We start from the raw sequence: 23,138 nt of genomic DNA, 5'->3' as shown, positions 1-23,138 counted from the left end.
TAGGCCGCCCCATTCCGGGTCCAAAAGGAGCCAGGCATTAGCGGTCACACATCAATTGGATGCATACAAAATGGCCGTTGCCTGTATATCAATTCCAAACCTCTTTAGTAAGCTTCGTGTCCAACTATTAGCCTCCAACATTTTTCTTTATTTGAAAGAGAACAAGGGAAATATGATAAAACTGTATGTGTGGCTGGCTCCAGTCTTCATACAGTGGGACATCAAATCTCACAGCTTTTCTGAATGAAAAGCTTTAATTTAACCACTTTAATAAGCAGGATTCACATTGTATAATTAGCACACTGGCATCCTAGCCTTAAAAAACTTTTCATTCCACAAAAGTAAATTACTATTACTGTTACACAAAACTTGTTTCAGAGTACATTTTTAAAATGCTGTTACATTCCTTCAGCTTTGGTTCTATTTTTTTCCTTAGGAAAGGGCAAATAGTACAAAAATAGTTTGCCTTGCTTTACAAGATGCAGCCTTGTTAAAATGGATTCCTTCCTATTACAATAAAGGGAGTTAAGAATAAAGCAATGTTTTGTTTTTGGATATGGAGTTACATCTGTTAATCTTAATGGAGAAAAATACTGATATTCTTTTCTGAAGATACAGTTGATGGAAAGCAATGTTTAAAACTTTCAAATTCTGAAAAATCATGAGCACAACTTTTTTCCTGTTTAGTGCTTGATATAGTGAGATCTGAAGAATATTCTCCATTCTGAAACTTCCGAGTGCAAATTGCGTTCTGAAACCTGAACAGATAAAGCACCACAGTCAAGTCATTCATCTTCTGTTATGCAGGCTCCAGCCTTCTCTTCTTCATCCCTTGGCTCCGCCTGTATGGGCTGCATTCAGCTAAAACAGGAAACAATTGTATGTAGGAGAACTTTCTTTACAAGTCTCTTACACAACTGAGATATTACCTACTTTTGTCCTCTCTCTTCAAGAGACCATTTCTCCGAACAGTTTGCAAAGCCTGAACTTAGAACTGCATCTTAAAACACCTTTACTTCGACACAAGTTGCCAAAATCTTGGAGGAGGCTTTGAGACCGAAAACACCAAAAAAGTAGCAAGAAATCTTTCACCGCTCGTTGCTGGGCACCGCAAGATTCAGAGGTAGCGTAGATGATTTGCAATTTGAGTGTGCTAAGCTAAAATAGATATACATGCTTGCCCCATTGTTGACAAACCACCACCCTATATTACCCAGTTTCTGCTGCTGTCTACATTTGCTTCTCCACCTCTTAAACTTACCTGATATGTGAGGTCGAGGGCTAGTAGAGGGATGCTGCAGTGCAGGTTTTGCACAGGGCCTCTGGTTATTTATTTTTTGTGGCGTTCTGCTGCGTGTCATCATGACATACTGCCCACAAGGTGTGCCTGGGTGTTGGGCTGGCCCAGCTGCCGTGCTGTGATTGGTAACACTAAGGTCCGTGGCCTCCAGAGGTAAGTCCCAAAGCTCAGGGTCATCTGGAAGAAATGGAACATTAACAGTGAAGGGTCAGCTGCTGACCATTCCGTTCCACGTCTTGACTGCCACTGGGTTAAAACTGTAACAGGGTGGAACTAGACATTGTGTCAGCAAACACAAAATCCCAAGCTTGGGTTTTGCAATGACATAGGAACACACCGGGGGTGCTTGCTTCTTCTGTGCCCACTGATTTTGCCTTACAAAGGGCCTCCATCCGTTTCTCCTCTCAGATGGAGGAAGGAGAATCTAGAAAAAGGATGCACATTTCTTTTTCATGTGTCCTGCACCAACTGTTGCCTGAAATGCTGCAAGAATGTGAACCAACCTGAGGCATTAAGTTACAGCAAGACTTACTAAAATGCACACTGTGTGGGGCTGTTTTTGGAAGCTGTAGTTCTTATAGAATGTGGCTACCAGTTGCTCATGGGAGCCAACGGATCAGAGCATGTAACACTGACTTTATCAGCTGGACTGGTTCCTACTGCATTTGGGGAGCTAATGTTTAAAGCTGTAAATGACTTGGGACCAGATAGTAAGATAAACTGCAGAGGCTCTTCCTGCAGATCTGCTGGTAAGGACTTCCAAGTCTGGTGGGCACAAGAGATGGGGGTTTTCCAGTGGCAGACCAGTCACCATGGATCTCCTCCCCAGAGGTGGTGCATTTTGTTTTCTGCTTTTGAACAGGTTTTAAGGACTTGGCTGTTGTAACTGAACAATCATAGAATCAGAGTTGCAAAGGACCACAAGGGTCATCTAGTCCAACCCCTGACAATGCAGGAATCTTTTGCCCAACATGGGACTCGAACCCATGACCCTGAGATTCTTATTTGTGACCCATGGTATAAAATACCTAAAAGAACCAACAACCCTCACCCACCTGCAAGGAACTCCTCTTCCACAGCTGGTTCCAGCTGTGCTGAAGTGCTGTGCTTAATAGCAGGAAGAGCACATGCTTCTGGACAAAAGAGAAGCTTAATGTTAGTGGAAGAGTACATATTTCTCTGGATTTAGACTACTTGCATAGAAATAATGCATAAGCTGTCTTCCTAGGCTGGTGGAGGGTGGGGGAGAGACAGGATAGTGGTGGTTTGGGCTTTATTGATAATGGAACAAATAATATTCTTCACAAGAGCTGTCCCACATCATAGGGACAAAAAAGGACTTGCCTAAATGACCCAGCATGAATAAGCTATTAATTTCCATTTCGTCCAAGGAATGCCAACTTATCTGAATTTGGCTCAATATGGAGAAAGATGGTTATTTCAACTATTAATAACAACAGATAGGTGGTGTTATTAATATGCTCTAACCTAGCCTGGACCCAGAATGATATACCAGCTGTTCTCCCCATCTCCATCACAAATCTGACTGCTGCACTGTTCTGCCATCTTAGTTGGGGCTTACAGATGAATTGGGTTTACAAACACCAACATTAAAACAAGTCCCTAATCTGACAATCACCTTATTAATGGGTTTTATTAATATTGCTACTTTTATAGGTTGGGTCAAGGCACTATTTTTCAAAAATATATTAGGTCTGCCTGCTGATTATATAATTTTTTGTTGATTTGAGTTAACTGATGGATTAAATAATTATATCTACATTTTATGAAACCTACAATAATAGGTGCCTTTTTCACAATGCTAGATGAAGTGAGACATAACTACTTAACAAACAAAAGTTGACACCAGCATTGGAAGGAAATATCTTCTTTAACACATTCAGCAACATGGGACAGAAAAGTTTCTGCTGCCATTTATTTTGCCAGGAAAATTCAATCTCTAAAAATGCAGCACTGCATAAAAATTAATGAATGGATAAAAAACCAGTCAAATGAGATAGTTTCAAAAATGTAAAAAAAACCCCTCAGATGCTAGTCAAAGCAGCTGCAGCAGCAGATTAAAGTTTGGGTTAAGCCCTCACTTTGACCTCTTTAAAGAGAGTCATATCCAGGGAAAACACACTTGTTTAACATCTCACTTTCAACTCTTACATTGACACAGTTAACACAGCAGGAAATAATTGGCCCTGTTACTTTGGCACTTCATCTGCCCATTCTGAGCTTCTTTGCAGTGCAGCGGATACAGGTTCTAACTAGCATTTTACCTTGACCTCTAGGTTCACAAGCTGGAGTAGTTGACTGGATTTGCTGTTTCTTCTGCATCTGCTGTCTGAACTGCTGCTGAAGTTGTTTCTGCCGCAACTTCCGGTGGTATGTTGCATCACACAGTGAGACCTCACTACCAGAGAATACAGGAAGAAGGGAATGTTACCACTAAATTCCCTATTTCATAACCATACTTGTTCAGAGTAGACAATATAACCAGGGTGGGGGATGGGGGATGACACTTTAGCATATATGGCAATAGCCCACGCTGTGTAACTACATTCACTTGTACAGTAGTACCTCGGGTTACATACGCTTCAGGTTACAGACTCCGCTAACCCAGATATAGTACCTCAGGTTAAGAACTTTGCTTCAGAATGAGAACAGAAATTGTGCTCCGGCTGTGCGGCAGCAGCAGGAGGCCCCATTAGCTAAAGTGGTGCTTCAGGTTAAGAACAGTTTCAGGTTAAGATCAGACCTCTGGAACGAATTAAGTACTTAACCAGAGGTACCACTATAATTTGCATAAATTATTCAACTACAGATCTTCCCTTGCCTCAGATTTCCTATTCTGTCTACTTACATGCATCCAGTGGTCCATAAAGGAAGAAGGCTTTATCCTACAAGATTTGGCCTAAGGTTATACTAGGAGGTACTTCTCACAAACCAGTCTTTCTCCTGCCATCTCAGTGAATGAACACTAGTTTATAGTGGGTGGGATTACCAAAGTCTTTTTTGCCCCAACCAGCCAGCCACTCTCTTTTTCATTGCTTTTATTTATTTTTGCCAAGCGAGTAAAGCTGAATAGGCACAAGTTAAATGTGCATAAGTTGCGGGCTTACTGTATAAGCTTACGGATCTAGTGTATTAGATCTCCCACCTGCTTTGCTGATCTTGTTCAGAAGTACTCAAAGAAGATTCTAACTGCTCAGTTTTGACAGGAGTCGCTATAGAAAACTGCTGGTGGTCTTTGCTTGTCTTCTTCAAGCAGCTATTGTATCTTGCCTTTTCTATAGCAGGCTCAAAATCCTGTCTTTTAGCATTGCTCAAATCAAAATCTGGAGGCATCTAGGAACAGGAATAAAACAAACAGCCTTTCAGTAGCTACAAAACTTCAGAATGTAATGGAAACATTTCACAGACTCATCTGTCATGTTGCCCAGGAGACAAATTGCTTTCCTGGAATGCTTTGCCTGTTCACAACCAAGTTTCGGCCTGGTGCTATGAACTCAACCAATGTGGTTATTTCTCTAACTTAGTGGAGATTTGTCATGTTTAGTAATCAACACCAACTCTGTCAACATGTACTTTGTGGATCAGCTTTGTTTCCTTGCAACTCTCTGTGATGTTGATTCCCCCCCCTCTTAAAGCAACCTAGGAGTTATTTTAAAACAGATGTAGAAAGAACAAATGAAGAAAACTGCAGATTAACAGCCTGGGAATGCTGTAGAAATCAGTAAACACGACAATTTCAGCCTATCTGCAGCTTTCAATCCATCACAGCCAAGGGCATACTCTGCCTTCTTTGATGGAATGCCAATTTAGGTGACACACACTATGGGCTGCAGTCAGCAAGGAATACTGTAGATGTGTGAAGGATGGGTCGACCAGAATGCAGCATCTTAAATGATGATTCACTGGGGTGGGGTGGTTGTAGAAGAGCCCAGTTAGTAATGATGACTGGAGATGAAGCTGTTTTGAGGCAAGAGAAGATAAGGACCCTTTTCTGAAAAAAGGATATAACATCTAAGATATACTTAATTGAATGGTTTAGAGAGCAATCCAAACCAGTAAGGCTTTATAGACTGGTAGGGCTACTACTGCATCAGCAAACATCTTGGGCACATGCAACTGATCCAGGCCCCCTCTATGCCCAGCCCAAATGGGGCTCGGATTCATTCGTTGGCCATTCGTCCTTGTGAAAACAGGCTTAAGGGCATCTATCCTAAGAAAAATGCATTTTGGCATTTCGCTATTAAAAATAACGAATCCCTGGGAATCTGCTCAGAAAATAATGTAACAATGCTGCAAGACAAGCTAGCTACTTTAGAAAGAGATCACTGTGAGGGGAGAAATGGTGCAATAAGAATTACAAGAAGATGGGAGCTGGACTGTCCCATATAAAAAAGAACAACATAGTAAGCTCTGATTTTCAGTGTTCATTGGAAGGTACTATAATTTTCTGCTTGCTCCTGAACAGCTCTGACTGGAAAGTGAAAACACACACACATGAAAAATTATTGAGTGTTTTGAAGCAGAAAAAGTGTCAGCAAAGCAACACACTGTAGAGATATGGTGCATCAGAAAATAACCATAAGAATTTTCAACTGGAATATCCAGGCAATGAAATTACCTATTCAAGAAGAATGTACTGTTGCATGGCAGAATAAAGAATGGAGCCTTTCTTGTCTGTATTATCTATACTCAAAGCAGAATTTGGCATGTTTACTGCAGAATTCTAGTTTTTGGAAGTCCCAAGTAACACACCTGGCGAGGAAGCTTATTCACTGATCGCAAGTAGTCTTTGTCCAGGATGCAGTTCCCAAGAGCATTACCAAAGCACCTGAGAAAGGACGAGAGTTAGTCGTCTTTTAGAACACAGTTCCCCCTTTTCATTGCTTTCGAGCTAGCAAAATGTCTTCTGTTGATTGCCACTTACTTCAGTGCCCTCTTCAGTCCATCTGTAACAGCTTCCTTCCTTGCTTTTTCTAGGGACAAGGCCTTGGACTTCAAGCCTTCACTTACTCCATAGCCAACATCTTCATGGTATGAGCCGTCCTGCAATTTAAGAATACGCAAGAAAAACAAAATGGCCATTTGGGTTTGACTATAATCATCCTAATGAACCTTGCTTTGTGGCAAAAGCAGCTTAAGCAGGCACTGCAGTACATTCAGTTTTTCTGGAGTCTACAGGGGACTCACGTGTCAATCAAGCCTGAAATATTATGCTAGTTCAAAGTATTCCAATCTTCTGCCAAATACATCCTAAAAAATGGAAACCAACAGCATTTGGATACATGCATTGCAGTTTAAGACTTGTCACTGTTTAAAAGCAAATGCGTAAGTCAGGATTTTTTCCTACAGTATTTTATTTCATCTTAAAAAAACAGGTGTGTGTTTTGACCAGTAACGGGTCTAATAAATAAGCATTTTTGATCGACAGGAAGTAACACCAACAGCCATATTATTATGTACCTTTTGCATACTGTTCACTTTACTTTCATGGCTCTGAAGAACCAGCACCACCAACATACAGTGGTGCCCCGCAAGACGAATGCCTCGCAAGACGGAAAACTCGCTAGACGAAAGAGTTTTCCGTTTTGGAGGTGCTTCGCAAAACGAATCTCCTATGGGCTTGGTTCGCAAGACGACAATGTCTTGCGAGTTCCTGCTGTTTTTTTCCCCCTCCCCCCTTTTCTAAGCCGCTAAGCCGCTTATCAGCTGATCCGATCAGCAGATAAGCCGCTAAAAGCAGCTAAAAGCCGCTAATAGCACTAAGCCGCTTATCAGCTGATCCGATCAGCAGATAAGCCGCTAGAAGCCTCTAAAAGCCTCTAATAGCGCTAATCCGCTAATCCTTCAATGGGCTTGCTTCGCAAGATGAAAAAAACCGCTAGACGAAGAGAATCACAGAACTGATTCTTTTCGTCTTGCGAGGCACCACTGTATCTCCCGATCCCATTTACCTTAAGTTGGACTTTCACAAAGGCACAGACCCCCACATAGAATTTGCCATTATTGAGATCCACAAAATCTGTGAAGTGCAGAAACAAAAAACAAAAACATTTAGTCTAACATAGGGAGCCAGATGATTGGTCTGCCTATCATTACTGTGCACTGGTAGCTAGGCAGTCGTAAAAAGATGTAGGAGAAAATATAGGGAATTTAGAATATGGTCACAACACTATTGGCATGGATGCAAATGTTTGTCAAAGAAATTAACTAGAAAGAATACAGAGATATTTCCCAAGCAGAATGTTGGTTTCTGAACTAGAGGCTTCTGAGGATAATGTTCAGATAAAAGAGTATATAGACCTGAAAATTACCCTTAAGACATTACTGCATTATTGACCTTAGTGAACTGTGGGAATGCTGTGGACCCCATTTATTTTTATTTCAGCAAAGCATTTGACAAAGATCATGATGTTTTATTAGCAGACTTGTTGAATGTGTACTGATAAATAATGCTGGATTCAGAGCTGGTTGGAAGCCATACTCAGAAGGGTGTTCATCAATGGGTTCTCATTAAACTGGATGAATGAATTTAGTGAGGTGATGTAAGGCTCTGGGACTCTTCAACATTTGATCAGTGATTTAAATGAAGGTGTGGAGGGAATGCTAACCTATTTGCAGAAGACACAAAGCTGAGATAGATCACTAATGCCTTAGCAAACACGAGTAAAATTCAGAATGAACTTGGTAGCTTTGGCCTAGCTCCCCATTCTTACAATATGAAATTCAACAGAGGCAAATGCTAAATCCTGCACTTGGGGGAGGTGGGGGAAACAAAAAAACCCAAATGGACAGAGAGTCACATTGAGTCAGCAGTGTGACGCAGCTGCAGAAAATAGTAATGCAGTTTTAGGCTGCCTTAATCAAGTCATAACGTTTCCCATCAGCTTTTAAAAATATTTTTAAATCAAACAATTTCATTAGTAGTAATATTCTATGAGGAATTTCAGCTTCTGATAATCTGAATCACATTCAAGATGACAGAATCAGCTTCCCTAGGAACTGGTCTTTATTTTGTAAATCTCTATGACTCTATCCTCTTGACGAACTGAATATGTGCTGAGAATCGATAATTAAACATTTGTAGGTTCAGTGTGGACAGTGGAAGACAGAAGTGCCTGGCGTGCTCTGGTCCATGGGGTCACGAAGAGTTGGACACGACTAAACTTTTGATAACTTATAGAACCTGCAGCATGAAGCAGCTGGAAGAAGCTTAAAATTGGTTCTCACCGACATTCTGCTGAGTGACAGAATGAGCCCAGCCATTGTAGCCAAACATCTCATTGGCCAGACTGATGACTCTGTGCCCTTCAATGTAGCAAACCTGAAAGTAGAAAGAAAGGACAAAAGTGTCAAAAATCCTTCTTAGTCAGTCTTAATCTCATTAAATTATTGCAGAAGCTACATCTACTTGCAAGAGTGTTCCACATTACAGTACCAAACAGCTAACCAAAATTAAAAATAATTGTTCTGAGTTTGAGATATTAAATTGATAAGAATTTATTAAATTACATGTGAAAAGAATTCTATACCCCAGGTCTGTCCTGTACTGCACTTATTTCTTTAAATCCCTAGCCAGCAATGGGAGAGCCACTTTGAGGAAAGGTAGTGGGCCAGCGCTGTCCACCTTCCCAAACTGGAGAGCCAGAAAGTACTATCATTAACAAATGCTGACACCTCTGTGGCCTCTGACTTGGAAGATTGCAGCATTCAGCAAGCACCAGTTGCAGATAACCCTACACCAGGTATGTCCAACAGGTTGATCGCGATTCACTGGTAGATCCCCGAGAGGTTCTGGTAGATTGTGGTTGAACACTGGGTCCCTTTCCTTAGTGTTGGTAAAATAGAATCCGGCCCCACCCCCTCCCTTTGAGCTTAGGCTTGAATTCTCAAAAACCGTGGCTTTCCTCCTCCCTAAAAAGCTCAACAACTTTGACCTGAATGGGGGTAGATCATTGCCAGTTTTTAATTCTGTGAGTAGATCGCAGTCTCTTGGGAGTTGGCCACCCCTGCCCTACACTATGGTGCTCCTCCTGAGAAAGCAAGGGCATAGGAAACTGCTGCCCAAAAGGATTCAGGGAAATATGCACTACCAACAGGCAATGGGTAATTTTCAATATCAAGTAAATAAAAACTGTGTACACACTTTTGTACCTTCTGTCCTCCTCCAGCTTGCCGGCTACTGATGTATTCTGGGCCCAATCTCTGTCGCAGGGCAGCCTGGACGGCCTGGTACTCATCTGCTGTATACTGACACTTAAGCAAACCACACACACAATCATGAAAAGATCTAGCATATTCGTAACTAATTTCTCCCCCTTTCTTGCAACTGATTTAGTTCAATCAGTCCCATCCTCCATAAGAACTCTTAATCTAGTTATACTCTGAAAGCTATATCCAAAAGGAAACATTGTACCTCACAGGGTAGCTCCTTCATTATGATAATACCATGAATTGCTTAAAATGGTAACTACTCTGTTGCATGAGTTCCCCCCAGTTCTCCTCTGAGCGCTCTTAAGTATAATTCAGCCAAATCAGAAAGAAATCTCAGCTGGTATATATTTTCCCAACACTTGTCACCAAACACCAACTGAATTAAATAGTAAATAATAACTCTTGCGTTGTAGTGTGAGCTAAACAATAGCAAAAAGAGTGCAAAGAAATATTAAGAGTATCGCAACAGATTTTCAGCTACTCTCTAGGGAAATGGTTTTTATACAAAAACAAATCTGCTTTCTGCTCTAAAAAGGAGTACTTTTTACATTCAAAACACATTGGGATCTTTTCATAAAGATGGCTTTGTACCATATTTTGGATTTGATCCATGTTTCTTCTGTCTATGTAGAGCTTAAATCAACTACAGTTCCCCAAGTTTGGACGTAACAGGGAACTGTGGTTTATTTAAAAGAAGCATCTAACCCCTTCTCTATGCCCAGGGTAGGAAGCATAATAAACCAAGGTTTGTGCAGATTCACTCACATACTTTGAAGCCATGGTTTCCCATTATGTCTCAACTGGGCCGTTATCCATAGTAGATTTTGCATTGAAGCCCCACCAGAAAATCTCACACAAATCTGAAGGTGATGGTAAACTGACCTGTCCAAACCACATACTGGAGTTAGCATTGCTGCTGCTGATTCCATTTCTTGTCAGTTCTGTTCCAGACATTCCTAAAAGTAAGTAATACGAACGTCAATATATATGATCAAAATAGAAACAGTTATTTACCAATTTTTTTAATAATCAAGACCATATAGTTCGAAATAATCATATTACGTTAAAGTTATGGTTTTTTCCAGTAGTGATGTACGGAAGTGAGAGCTGGACCATAAAGAAGGCTGATCGCCGAAGAATTGATGCTTTTGAATTATGGTGCTGGAGGAGACTCTTGAGAGTCCCATGGACTGCAAGAAGATCAAACCAATCCATTCTTAAGGAAATCAGCCCTGAGTGCTCACTGGAAGGACAGATCCTGAAGCTGAGGCTTCAATACTTTGGCCACCACACTGGCTCTCAGTAGCAGGAGTATCAAACAGGTTTTGCTCTTACACCCCCCAAATGTTCTTTATGTGTCTAAATAGGAGTAAGGAGTAAATGACAGCTATTCACTTCTACATGAGATGTGAATACAAGAATGGATATATAAGAGCATATATAAAGGGATAAATACACTCCGGGATACCCTTGAAACCTGTCTTTCTGTCTTGTTGCCATCCCATCTTAGATCCTGTCCCTCTTCTCAGCTCCAACCCCTATGCAGCTCTGCATCCTCTGCTGCTCAGCAATTTCTGATGTTTAACTGTGGGGGATCTTGGAAAGTCTGTAACCTCATATGCCTGCACTGCTCAGCAGGAAATAATTGTGCAGTGAGGGAAGAGTAGCATGGTTAGAGTTCAGCTCACGACAGTTAGAAAACTCTCTTCCTCCATCAGCAGCTTGCTGTGTTTTCACACTGAGCACAGAGAGAACTCCCTTTCAGTGGCTATCAAGGCAGAATTATCCTGAATTTGTGTGAACTGGAGGTAAAACGTGTGTAAATGTGTTGATTTCTGTGGATGTATGAGTGTGGATCTGTGTGGCTTTGGCTCTGCACTCCAATGGAAGGTTATCCATGAAGGAATGCAGTCTTTTGATGGAAAACAGTCAAAACCTCTGGGCTAGTGTGTGTGTGTGTGTGTGTGTGTGTGTGTGCGCGCACGTGTGTGTGTGTCTGTAACAGGCATATATGCTCAAGTTTCCAAGAATCAGCAAAGGTTACCTGCTTTAAACATGAAAAGACTCAAGGTACAAGACTATAAGTAAGAAGACTGTCTGCTTTGTATAGATAAAGGAATTGGTTTAGTTATCGATACTGAAGAAATGGGGAAACACCATTTTTTGCACCACTTAGAAAATGCACTTTCTGTGCCATTTAGTAATGCCTAACTACTAGTTTTTAAAATTGCCTGAAGTAACCCAATTGTACAGGTATTAAAACAGATACCATTCGTGGAAGTGAGAATGTAAAGAAAAGCCCATATATTGAAGTAATTAACGTATTTTTAGAACATTATCACACAAAACCTAGTGATTTTCTTGTAGCTCATCAATGAAACTGAGTTGGAAGATTCAGAACAGACAAAAGGAAGTATTTCACAGCGCCCAAAAGCCATTGATGGCCACCAACCTGGGTGGTTTTAAAAGCGGATAAAAAATGTTAATGGATAAGGCTATCTGTGACCACTAACCCTAATTAATGTATGTATGCTACCTGCAGTTGGAGGCAGTACTGCTGGAAAATGCAGGACGGGACTGCTGCTGTGCTTGTGGGCTTCCCATAGACATCTGGTTGGCCACTTTGAGTACAGAATGCTTGGACCATATGGGTGACAGGCTTGATCCAGCATGCTCTTCTTGTGTTCTCCTTTTTCTGCCAACTGCTATTCTCTTAAACACCAGCATTTTCCTCTCATCAGTGACACATCACAGCTATCATTAGAATGTGCTAGCATTTTTAATTTTGGAAATGTCAACCCCGCTTCCTTAGTTTTTTGTTTTTACTACGAAATGTGCTTTTTTAGCATTCTGCAAGCTTTATTATTCCAAATGCAACAACTTTTCACAGACCACCTTGGCTTTTTGTCAAAACTTTTTACCATATTAAATGACAGAAATACAGGTAAGATGTTAATTTTACTACAAATTTTCCCATTCAGAATTATCATTATAAGTAACTTGTAACTTGTGTGCATTTAACTTGTGTGCATTCAGCTTTCCATGCTTGGTAAAAAGATTTTTTTTTTAATTAAAAAGGGGCAGCCATTCAGGAAAAAAAGCTTTGGCAATCCCATCCACAACTGAACCCAAAATGTTTTGAGTATATGCAATTTGGCTTGGAATGTAACCCCCGTGTAAATCAACAGTCACCTGTAATTTGGCCCATTCATTCAATTAGTGGCAAAAGAGGTTGATGACACACCACTTTAAATTGTAAATGGCTGAGATCCTGGCCTGTCATGCTTCACTTCCATCTCAAAGCAGCCCTATGGGAAAACTGCTGATGAGGACCTATGGGTTACAAAATATTAAACAAACTGCAGAGGTAACCAGTGAGCTTCCAGCTTCAATTCAATATGCTGACACAATCACAGCTTGCTTTGTGGAGTAACCATCCCCATGAATCCCTATGTTGGCTGTAATCATTAGATCAAGCCTTACTCATATTCCCACTACAGCAAGTGAAACAAACTGCAACAAGGAGGAGTTTCTCTGCAACCACCCACAAGATTGGAAGAAATCCCAAAGATAGATCAAAACTATGTGCTGGCATACTGAACATGTTTTATTATTTTATTTAAAATATGTAGTGCACCTTTTCCCAAGGTGCCTTGCAATCAAAGTAAAATCAAACACAATGCTTATCTATGGGTTGGCAGCTAAGATTAATATGATGACCTGGGGGTTTAAGATTTTATTGGTAGGCTGTGAAAATTTTCCATGAAGCCTACCAAATCTGAATTGTTGTTATGCTTCTATATTATGTTGCTTTAGATGTTTTTATTCTTATGCAAAATGCTTTCATATAAGAAAAATAGGTATACAATTGTGTTAAATAAATATATTCTGCAATAAGAAAATTTTAGCTGAGGATTTCCTATTGATGGGAATTTAAAAGCTCCTTGAATAATCACTTGGGTCATTTCCCAGAACTGACTAATAAAAGCTGTTGGCTGAAAATTTATGATGGAGCGCAGTATCTTTACACTCGCATTTCCTGTAGTCATTATTTCAGAAGTCACCAGTCTAACGGGAAACATGGTACTCTTTAAGGCAGAAGCCATCAGTTATATTACTTATGGGATAACCATAGCATTATTTTAAACAAAGGCAGTGTTGAAGCCATTAACTGAAAAGCTGTGTTCTCTTTTCCCCATAGCTCATGACTTGGTTCACTTCTGCCACTTGCAGTGCTTTTCTAATCTTTGGCTGTAGGTTTGGCTAATGCGGGTGAATCTTTTGTATGATAAGGTATGAGACTAACAGAACAATTGAAACTCTGTGGTTCACCATCTTCCACCTCCACCCCACTGCTGGCAGAGAAGTCACCCTGTTGAGAAGTGTTCCAATGTCCCTGCCCCCCAAAAAACAATATGCATAAGCTATCACCCACAACCAAAGGTGCCAACTTGAATAAAATATGGGGGGGCAGGTAAGCCGCACCCCACATAACTGATCACAAGACATTGCAAACACACACCATTTGAATGGCAATGGCTATCAACTTGGGGGGCTAGCCCCCTCACAATATTTTGTTGGGGGAAGTGTCAAAGGGACCTCAGCCCCTAGGAGTTGGCTCCTATGCCCATGACATCTCCAGCAGAGGTAGCCAGCAGAAAACCATGAAATGTGAGGGCAATGGGCCAGATGCAGACCTCTTCGCTGCATCAGTCTGGGAGTGACAAAAACCACTCATACATCAACTCATCTCAGACTCATTGCCAAGAATGCTCAGATAACATATCCGGTATTCTGTCTAACCACTGCTAAATAGAGTTAAACAAGGTAAAGGGACCCCTGACCATTAGGTCCAGTAGTGGCCGACTCTGGGGTTGCAGCGCTCATCTCGCTTTATTGGCCGAGGGAGCCGGCGTACAGCTTCCGGGTCGTGGCCAGCATGACTATGCCACTTCTGGTGAACCAGAGCAGCGCACGGAAACGCCGGAGTTAAACAAACCAAGTAATAATATACTACCATAAACTTAAGTAGTAGGAATACTACAGACTAGCTATGAGAATAATTAAGATTACATAATTCCCTCTTGGGAGGCTTCAGCTAAATGCATAGTTGTTGGCATCTGTCTGTCTGGAGAGACAATGGAGTGTGCCTCCAGGGGTGAAGTCAAACCACTGCATTATGCATGAATACATAGCTGAGATAATTTCATAATGGTTGCAACCATATATAACTCTGGACATTATCCCTACCACAAACCTACTTTTAAATTAGAGAGTTATATTCCTTATAGATCTGGGTTTTTAACATTGATTTATTTGGTTGAGTTGCATATATTTGTTAATCATTGTTGCAAACTTCGCTAGAGGGGAGGAACTTTAATTATAATTATGCTTAATTGTTTTTTAAATGATTTCCCTCCCCCAATGTTTTTAACTGTTCCTATTTTATCTGCAAGCCGCTTTGAGTCCTTGTCAGGGGAGAAAAGGCGGGTTGTAAACAAATAAATATTTTTTTTAAAAAAACGTATTTGCACTGACTTGCAGAGCAGGGTTACCTCTTAAGCCCCCTACCCCACAAACTCGCGGTGGAGCCGAATATTAATCGACCCCACCCTCAAAGAGGCCACATTTCCCGGGGCCCCGTGAGACGATTTTCCTCTCGGAAACACCAACGAAGGTTCGCCCTGATCAACGCGGCTTTACCATTTCGGGCGTCTATGACAGAAAGAAGGCACGAGAGAGAGCCTCTTACGGGGGGCAGGGAAGGGCAAAGGTGCGCATTGAAGGAGTCGGGGAGATCGACTCTTTTGTGTCAACTTGGTGACTTCCGCTCTCCAGTTACCTGCACGTAAACGGCGGGCAACGGCAGCCACCGCAGAACCTCCTCCCAGCACCAAATCTTCAGTCAGGGGCACCGCTACGGCAAGCGAACGAAGGCAAAATTCCCGCCCGCGGCGGGCGCGCTTGCGCAATATCTCGCCCTAAGCCCGTGGGAGGAGCCTCTACGTAGCGCGCCCGCGCGAGTCAGAATTGGAGCGGCCCCGCCAGTGGTGTGTGGCGGCAGCGAGGAGGGGGGACAGGGGGGCAGACCAGGAATCTGGGACGTGTCTGGGAAGAGGCGGCGTGGATTGGCGAGGGGAGGCGGGAACGATATTCGGCAGGCGAACGCCTATTGGCCAGGAGGCGGGACCGCCGCGCGACTAACGCGATTGGCTTCCGAAAGGCTGGCAGGGAAGGTGGGCGGGGACACGAAGCGCTACGGAGAGCGGAGGGGCCAAGAAGAGGGTCGTGAGCGGGTGAGCTTGTGGTGGTTGGCGGGCGGAGGGAGGGAGGGAGGGAGGGGGGCGAGTGGGAAGGCTTGTAAGCGGAGCATGCTGGGTGTAGTACGAGTGAATCGATCGATCCCATCGATGGTCGCGTGAGGCGGGCGGGGCGGGCGTGTGAGGGAAGAAGAGGTCTTAAGCGTGTCGCGCGCGCCGGCGAAGAGCGAGGGGAGGCAGGGCTCGCGCCAGGGGAGAGGCGGGGCTTGGTGTTCGCCTCGCGCCGGGGGCGCGGGCGGGGAGCTGCTCGCTCGGGTGAGGAGGAGCCGGAGCGCCAGCCGTGAGGGGAGCAGCGGGCGGAGGAAGACCAGCCTGCTCGGTGCCGCCGCCGCCACAGCAGCTGACAGACAGTGGCAGGGACTCTCAGCCGACCCGGAGGCAGGTCAGAGAACTGGGCCTGTGTGCGGCGTGTGGGGTGAAGCCGACGGTGGTCGAGATGAGGGTCTCGACGAGGGTCTGTGTCGCTGAGGGAAGGGGGGAAGGTCGGGTGGGGCCTGCCCGCCTGCCTCTGCCGGGCGTGTGGTCATAGTTGGCACCCCTTGACCCGGGGCCTATCAGCTGCTCCACGAAAGCGGGAGGGAGAGGCCCGTCCCCTCCACACGAGCCGGGCATCCACGTTCCGGGAAAAGGTGCTCCATCCAGGATGCCTCCTCTTCCCCGCCCCCCACCCTAAACTGGCTCTGCCGAGGCTCCCTGCCTTGCTCAGAACCGTGGCCTCTCCCTCGACCCCACCCCGTTAGCATGAGGCGGCGTCGGGGAGGTAGACGAGCCCCACCTGTCAGGCTCGTCGGCAACAGCCAGTGAAATAATTTTTTTCTTTTGTTAGGGGGAGGATAGCAAAACGGATTTGCGGACATGGGCGCACCTATTGTTGCGGCTTCTCGCCCGGCGCTGCAGCCCTTTTGCACATCCTGACAGCTGATGCTACTCTTCGATAGGTGGCTTGATAAATGCACAGTGGATCATGTAGTCTCGTAGCCGACTCTCATATTCACTGCCTCATGTTAGCAACTGTTAACCTTGGGGTGGATGCGATCATCATCTTTTTCTGTGGCTGGCAGCCCATTAGTGTAACAAGGTGCTCGCTTTTTGTTTCCTTGAGCGGGCTGATGGTTCAAAGCATTGCAAGAATGGCAAGCAAGCAGCCTTCTTGAGGAATTTGGCATGCAATGCATCTAGGTACAGGACCTGAAAATCAAAAATCTCTGGTATGGTGGCAAATTTGTCCTTTACTGGAATGGTGTAGTAATAAAATATTTTCTGGAGCCTGTGCATAAGATGAGCAAGAGTTTTAAACAGTAGCTTATCTTTCATAATTCCATTTTGTCTTTAACTCTGATTGGATTGTGAAACTCTGCCTTGTTCTGGTAATTCCATCAAATATAATGGGATGGGGCTCATGCTGTGGAGGTAGCAGAAATAGATGGCATTTCCTTGCAGGGGTTGGGATTGGTGATCCCTAGTACAGTTTCTTCAGTTTTGTTTTTAAAATTCTCAGATGGGTTGGGAAAGATCTGTTTTGAAGTATAGGAGTTGTTGCCATTGAAAATAGATTGGCTAGATGAATTATTAACCTACCTCAGTATGTGGCTGTTTCACATATTTAGAAATATTCACCCTTAGTTAGGAAAGTGTATAGTCTGCAGGGTTTGTCCTAATCATCATATAATAAAAGAAGTATTGCCTAGCATTTGGCATAACTTAAAAAGAAGTATTGCCTAGCATTTGGCATAACTTGTCACTTGAGATCATTTTTGTGCTGTACATGAACTGCTTCTGAGTATTTTAAATGGACCATTTTAAAATGAAGCAGAATTACAGTCAGTGCAATCTCAAAAGAGATTTCAGCACTTTGATTTTGCACAATCTGAGTTAGATGTTGTCAATATAGCATGTTTCTCTGGTATAACTTAACTATTTAGAATAGTTTTTAGGAAAAAAATATAGTGTGTTTCCTTTGGCAAACAACATTTTGATATTTTATTGATTTATTAATGGTTTGCTGAACAAAAAAAATTACTTTTGTATAGCACATAACATTTTTAAATTTAAATTCCAAAATGTTTTAGCTGTTGGTTTGATATGATTTCCTGCCCCTGCTTTTGAGTGATGAAGCCATAAATATTTTTACAACAAATCCATTTTTCTGTAAAGTTGTATTGATTGTATCTTGCAGAGAACATAAGAACATTACTAGTTTTGATTATTCATGATAGAAGACACTGTGGTGCCTAAACATTTCTAGAGGCTGAAGTCTAGAGTGCAAAAAATATTAGAGGTGTAAATTTTTAAAAATTAAAGATCCAATAAAATAATAATAGCATGGTGTTAAAAAGTCATCTACAGCAACAAACACATTTAATTTTTTTAAAAAAGATAATAAATGGGCAAAACTGTTATATTCTGGACTTTGGGAGCCAGAGAAACCCATGTACAGAGTTCTGTCAGTACAGGGAGGGGTGGCTTATTTCCCCCCTCCTATGTCATAATGTCATTGGTGTTCCTCATCCTAAATGTGATTTTTGGTATATTAGTATTATACTGTTCATTCAGTTTGTATCTGCTAGGAATTGATAAAGGTACATGCACTGATAGCCTCTCCTGTACTGGTTTTGGTATTTTGTTATTTTTGTCTGGTTATTGCTTTGCAGGGATGTGCTTTGCTTTTAGGCATGTTCATCCATTACACAACACAGACTTGACTTCTCCACCCACAGCAATCCATTTTTTAAATAGTGAGTAAGAAGCAAGAATGCCTCTGGAAAGAAGAATCAAGTGACAGGTCTAGTTTGAATACGCCTTGCCTGATTGTGTTTAAGAACAAGCTGACAGTGGCATAATTAAGATGGTATTTTTGTGCACATCCTGAGAGCAAGCAAATACCAGTTTCAGGAGTTAGGAAAGTCAGAATCCATTTTCCAAGCATCATTAACTGCCCTAAGTTCATGTACCTAACATCTGATGGATAGTATAAGTCAGCCTTCACCAGCTGGGCTGGCTGGGGCCAACCAGAGTTGTCGAAAACATCTGGAGGGCATCACATTGGCAAAGGCTGATTTAAGGCAGGCATGTTATCTAGAGCTAATGCAAATGTGTTCCTAGCTCCACTCCAGGAGGTGCACAGAACGTTTGAATAATGAGCACAACACTGATAGTTTTTTGTGATGTGCTTTGAGGGAATGAGGATTTAATCCTTGCACAAACTCTGTAACTTAGGCCAGTGCTATCCACAATTGATTCTCATGTATAATCCAAAACTGTTGGGTGTGCAATGGGGCTAGGCCTCTCTAAATAGGATGGTAGAGCACCTGGTTTTCATGTAGAGTGGTCTCCAGGTTCAGTCCACAGCAGCAGCCATCAATATCACCATCTGAAATCCTAGGGGGCCACTGCTAGTCCATGTAGACAATACTGATCTAGATAGATCAGCTGTATAAGGCAGCTTTGTCTGTTTCCTGTAGTTTGCATCTGATATGATCTTTTGACTGGAGACTGCTCCTCTACCAGCTCTGATTCTAATGATTTGATTTTGTTTCCTTAAAAAACTTATCCCAGTTGCAGAGCATAAATCAGTGAAGTGTGTGTGAAGGAGTGGGAAATCTGGGGAGAGTTGAAGAAAATCATACTGCTTGCAAGTAAGGTAAAGGGACCCCTGACTATTAGGTCCAGTCGTGGCCGACTCTGGGGTTGCGGTGCTCATCTCACTTTATTGGCCGAGGGAGCCGGCGTACAGCTTCCGGGTCATGTGGCCAGCATGACTAAGCTGCTTCTGGCAAATGCACGGAAATGCTGTTTACCTTCCCGCCAGAGCGGTACCTATTTATCTACTTGCACTTTGACGTGCTTTTGAACTGCTTGCAAGTAGTGTGGCTTTTAAAAGTGGGAATTATGCATGCATTTGAATGGAGCATTGAAAGAAGCTACTGCATGATGCCCACAGCAACTGCTCCAGGTTTAAAAGCATATAATGGGGTAACCAGTGTGGTGTCCTCTAGTTATTGGACTATAATACCCATTCATTCCTGATCATTGACCATGTTGCTTGGGGCTGATCGGGGTTGTAGTCTGACAATATCTGGAGGGCACCATGTTGGCTACTCCTGTATATTTCGGAAAATGCTGATAGGGTCACTAGCATTTTGTTGTTGTTGTTGTTCTTGCCCATTTGCCCACAAGTCTCTTTCTAAACATTAAAAGTTCCCAGCCATAACAGTCCCTGAATATCTTTGCTTCCTATAAGTAGTAAATACAGTAAGTATTTGGTAAAGGTTTAGAAGGAAGACAAGTGAGATAGCTTCTGATTTCTTCTCATGAGGGAAAATAGAAAGCTTTGTGGGATGTTTTAATCTGATAATTTATTGAAGGTCAAGCTATTTTGCAGGGAAAAATGAGCTAAGCTTTGAGGGAAAATGGCTCTGTAGGTCTTACAGCAGAGTGCTGATTTCTTTCAGCCAAAGGGCCTTGTGTCAGGGGTAACAAGCAAGAGGTATTATGCTAGTTTCAGGTCACATTTCTGCTACTCTAAAGGAGGGCAAAGAACAAGCCATAAGTGGACATGGCCTTGTGAGTTCTGAGGACCAGAGAGGCCTGGAGGTATATATCTGGTCCCTATCATTGTCTTGCAGTGGTAAGTTTATGTGTAGAACATCTATCAGCACACGGGCGGTTGCCAATCCGTCTGCTTCCTCATATCAACCGTTGAAGAGTACTGTATATCATGTGAATCTGCTTTCTCTCGGAAACTACAAGGGTGGTTTATTTTTTTTGAAAAATGTTGTGACTCCGTCTATAGTTCTGACATTCAGAGTTGTTTTCTATGGTCTGTGGATACTGGGATTTGGAAGGACAGTTTAAAGGACCTGTTACCATGCCCTGGAATTTAAATAAGTGGTGTGCATTGCAAAGGTCACACTTGCATTTCTGTGCAGGAACTGTATCCTCTCACTTCCTAACACCTCTGTCAGGGTTGGCAGTTCCATGTCTGACTGTAGTTCCATGTTTTTCTTCTCCATCTTTAAATATATTGTTAGGAGGGCAGAGATTCTTATGTTTCAGCTAGTTTACATAGCAGTCTTGTAACTTCCAAACACTGTGTATACTTGGTAAAGTAGGGAGACCTGGAATGATGTGAACCAAAATGTAGCAACTCTATAAATGTTGTTGCAACATATATCCAAGGGAAGAATTAAAAAACAACAACCAAAAAACCCTTCTTTAATTTAGTTTTGTGGATCTTAAGAAGTTGGTATGACCTCTCTTATTTTGTTTTATGACAGTTGAAATATATAGCTGTGGTGACAAAAGTAAAAGTGATGTGGCTCAGTGGGGCTTAAGTCATGACTAGCTTGTCCCATTGATTTCAGTAACACTAACTTAGACCCCATTCTTCTACACACTTATCTGGATGTAAGCCCCATTGAACTCAATGGGATATTGAGACTTCATTCTGATCAGGCAGATAAAGAATTGCAATGGCAGTCTAAATCTGACCCAACAGAGTTCCCAGTTTGGCTTGTGAGGCTGTTTCCCCCAAACCACATCTACCTCCTTTCATCTATGATGTCCAGCGAGGAATGTGTGGAGGTGTGGCTGCCAGTGTGTGACTGGAAACCTTAAAGTGTGCTTCGAATTGTGACATTGCTGATTTGCAGTGAGAGCAAGCCAGCTAGGTCAGTTGCACTGAGTTCCCCATGAGGAACTCAGACGTGTAGCCAGCCACTGCAGATTATTGGAGCTTGAACTGAGCGCATTCCAGCCTACCTGTCACATGTTTGGCAGCAATGGGGACTGATTAAGATCTGGCCTGTTGAGCCAAAAGGCTTCCCCAACTCTCCCTGGTCTATATCCTTGCTGTGTAGTTTTTGGTGGGGTTTTTTGGGGGGGTTTTTAAAAGAAAAGATTTGGAATTGTATTGCCTATTGTAATGGGTCAGTTTTACTGAATTGGGCCAATTCATTTAAGCAGCGATCAAAATTTCATCCCTATTATATTACAAATCTGATGGGAGGACCTAAATGGTTGTCCCAGATTTTTTTTCTCCCTTTTTTGCTATGGAATAATTTTTCATTCTCTTATGTAATTATATATTTAGGGATCCCACCCAACCCCCATTTCATCATGGCAGATGGTATGGCACCCACCACTCGTTTTGTTGCTGCTGTCAGGATGTGATTCATTATTATTTTTTTGCCACTGATTTTAAAAATAGGATAGATTATGGAAATACTGAATTTCCTTTTTAAATTCCTTGAAACAGTAGGAGCCTATGTGGCTTTTTGGGGTCTCCTGCTCTTTCCCCACATGCTTTCCCCCTCCCCACATCCTTGGTATAAAGCATGCACAACTCGAGTTTTACCACACAAAATCTGGGGAAGTATGGTGAACTTCCAGAGGAAGTTGGTGATGTTCTCAATTTTAGTGGAACACTGTGATACTACTATTCTGAATACCTGGTAGTTTTCTTATTAATTGGTTTAACAGTCAGTCGTCAGTCTGTCTGTACCTGGAGACAATGCAATCAGTGTCATTCCTTTCTTCCCAGTCAACAGATGTTCTGACCTTGTGATGAACTCTTCCACACTTTTTCAGCCATCTTTCAACAAATGTCAGACATAATTCTTCACAGAAAAATAACTGATTTTGATGGTGGAAAGGGTCAGTATAGAGACCCTTGTCATCCAATTCTAGCATGCCACTCATCCATATCTTGTCTGCCAAAATCCATTTACCAACATAATTGTCCCTTTGCAGTCAGAGCATACCCTGTGACTCCTAGCTCTTTCTAAGCTAAACCACTTTCCCATGTCCTATTCTTGGGATAGGAAGATCTCCAACCCATGAGCTGAATCAGGCCTACCAGCCCTCTCTATTTGGTTTGTGAGGTGTTTTAAGTGAGGCCACCCCATCAGGTGTCGGGCAAGTAAAGACATGGCTGGGCCGAAGTGGATTTGCAGTCACTACTGGTTAGGGCACCAGCACAACACATTGGAAGCCCAAACAATCAGGGATTGCATAGCTCAGTGTGACCCATAGTTATCAAACTTAATTCACTGGGGGGTACCCTACCTGCACTCCCAAACCCCCTTGCATCCCAAACTTATTTCCCCTACATCCTATTTGCCTAAATGTCTGTCACCCATGTCTGCTTCTTAAGCAACTACCACCCATTCCACACCCTTCTCTGCCTGTCAGACAGACTGCACACCCCACACCTTTTTACCCTGGCTGCTAATTTAAGGGAGAGGCTAATGTCAAAGAATGCACTTGCAACTATTGGTAGCTCAGCC

The 23,138-nt window shown here is 42.6% G+C and overlaps 2 protein-coding genes across 22 annotated transcripts in view; one reads left to right on the top strand and one right to left on the bottom strand.

The window, feature by feature from the left end:
* Positions 1–127: 127 nt before the first annotated feature.
* Positions 128–15,606, bottom strand: RAD52 (RAD52 homolog, DNA repair protein). Of its 9 annotated transcripts, XM_081210379.1 has the most exons (13): positions 15,088–15,321; positions 12,777–12,840; positions 10,415–10,488; positions 9,473–9,574; positions 8,549–8,642; positions 7,273–7,340; positions 6,246–6,364; positions 6,074–6,149; positions 4,467–4,654; positions 3,586–3,719; positions 2,356–2,433; positions 1,262–1,477; positions 128–861 (listed from the first exon to the last, which is right to left on the bottom strand). In XM_081210379.1, the coding sequence occupies exons 3-13, from the start codon at positions 10,484–10,486 to the stop codon at positions 800–802; spliced, it is 1,209 nt and encodes a 402-aa protein (XP_081066505.1). In that variant the 5' UTR covers positions 10,487–10,488; positions 12,777–12,840; positions 15,088–15,321; the 3' UTR covers positions 128–799. The 9 variants fall into 9 exon arrangements, with proteins under 9 accessions (XP_081066505.1, XP_081066504.1, XP_081066510.1 ...); XM_081210378.1 differs by lacking the exons at positions 12,777–12,840; positions 15,088–15,321 and adding an exon at positions 15,375–15,606; XM_081210384.1 differs by lacking the exon at positions 7,273–7,340 and having other exon boundaries at positions 15,088–15,323.
* Positions 15,607–15,754: 148 nt separating this feature from the next.
* The window catches only part of ERC1 (ELKS/RAB6-interacting/CAST family member 1), a 163,253-nt gene continuing 155,869 nt past the window's right edge, over positions 15,755–23,138 (top strand). For 2 of the 13 annotated variants that reach the window (XM_081209878.1, XM_081209877.1), the window contains exon 1: positions 15,925–16,234. The gene's annotated coding sequence lies outside the window, so the exon portion shown is untranslated. Of the gene's footprint in view, positions 15,829–15,924; positions 16,235–16,942; positions 17,061–23,138 lie in introns of those variants that run through there. The other 11 variants (XM_081209879.1, XM_081209875.1, XM_081209886.1 and 8 more) reach the window with 11 other exon arrangements.

This window comes from Podarcis bocagei (genome assembly GCF_964188305.1).
Source record: "Podarcis bocagei genome assembly, chromosome: 10".
Lineage (NCBI taxonomy): Eukaryota > Metazoa > Chordata > Lepidosauria > Squamata > Lacertidae > Podarcis > Podarcis bocagei.
Note: the sequence above shows the minus strand (reverse complement) of the source record. Positions and strands in the feature narration are given on the sequence as shown.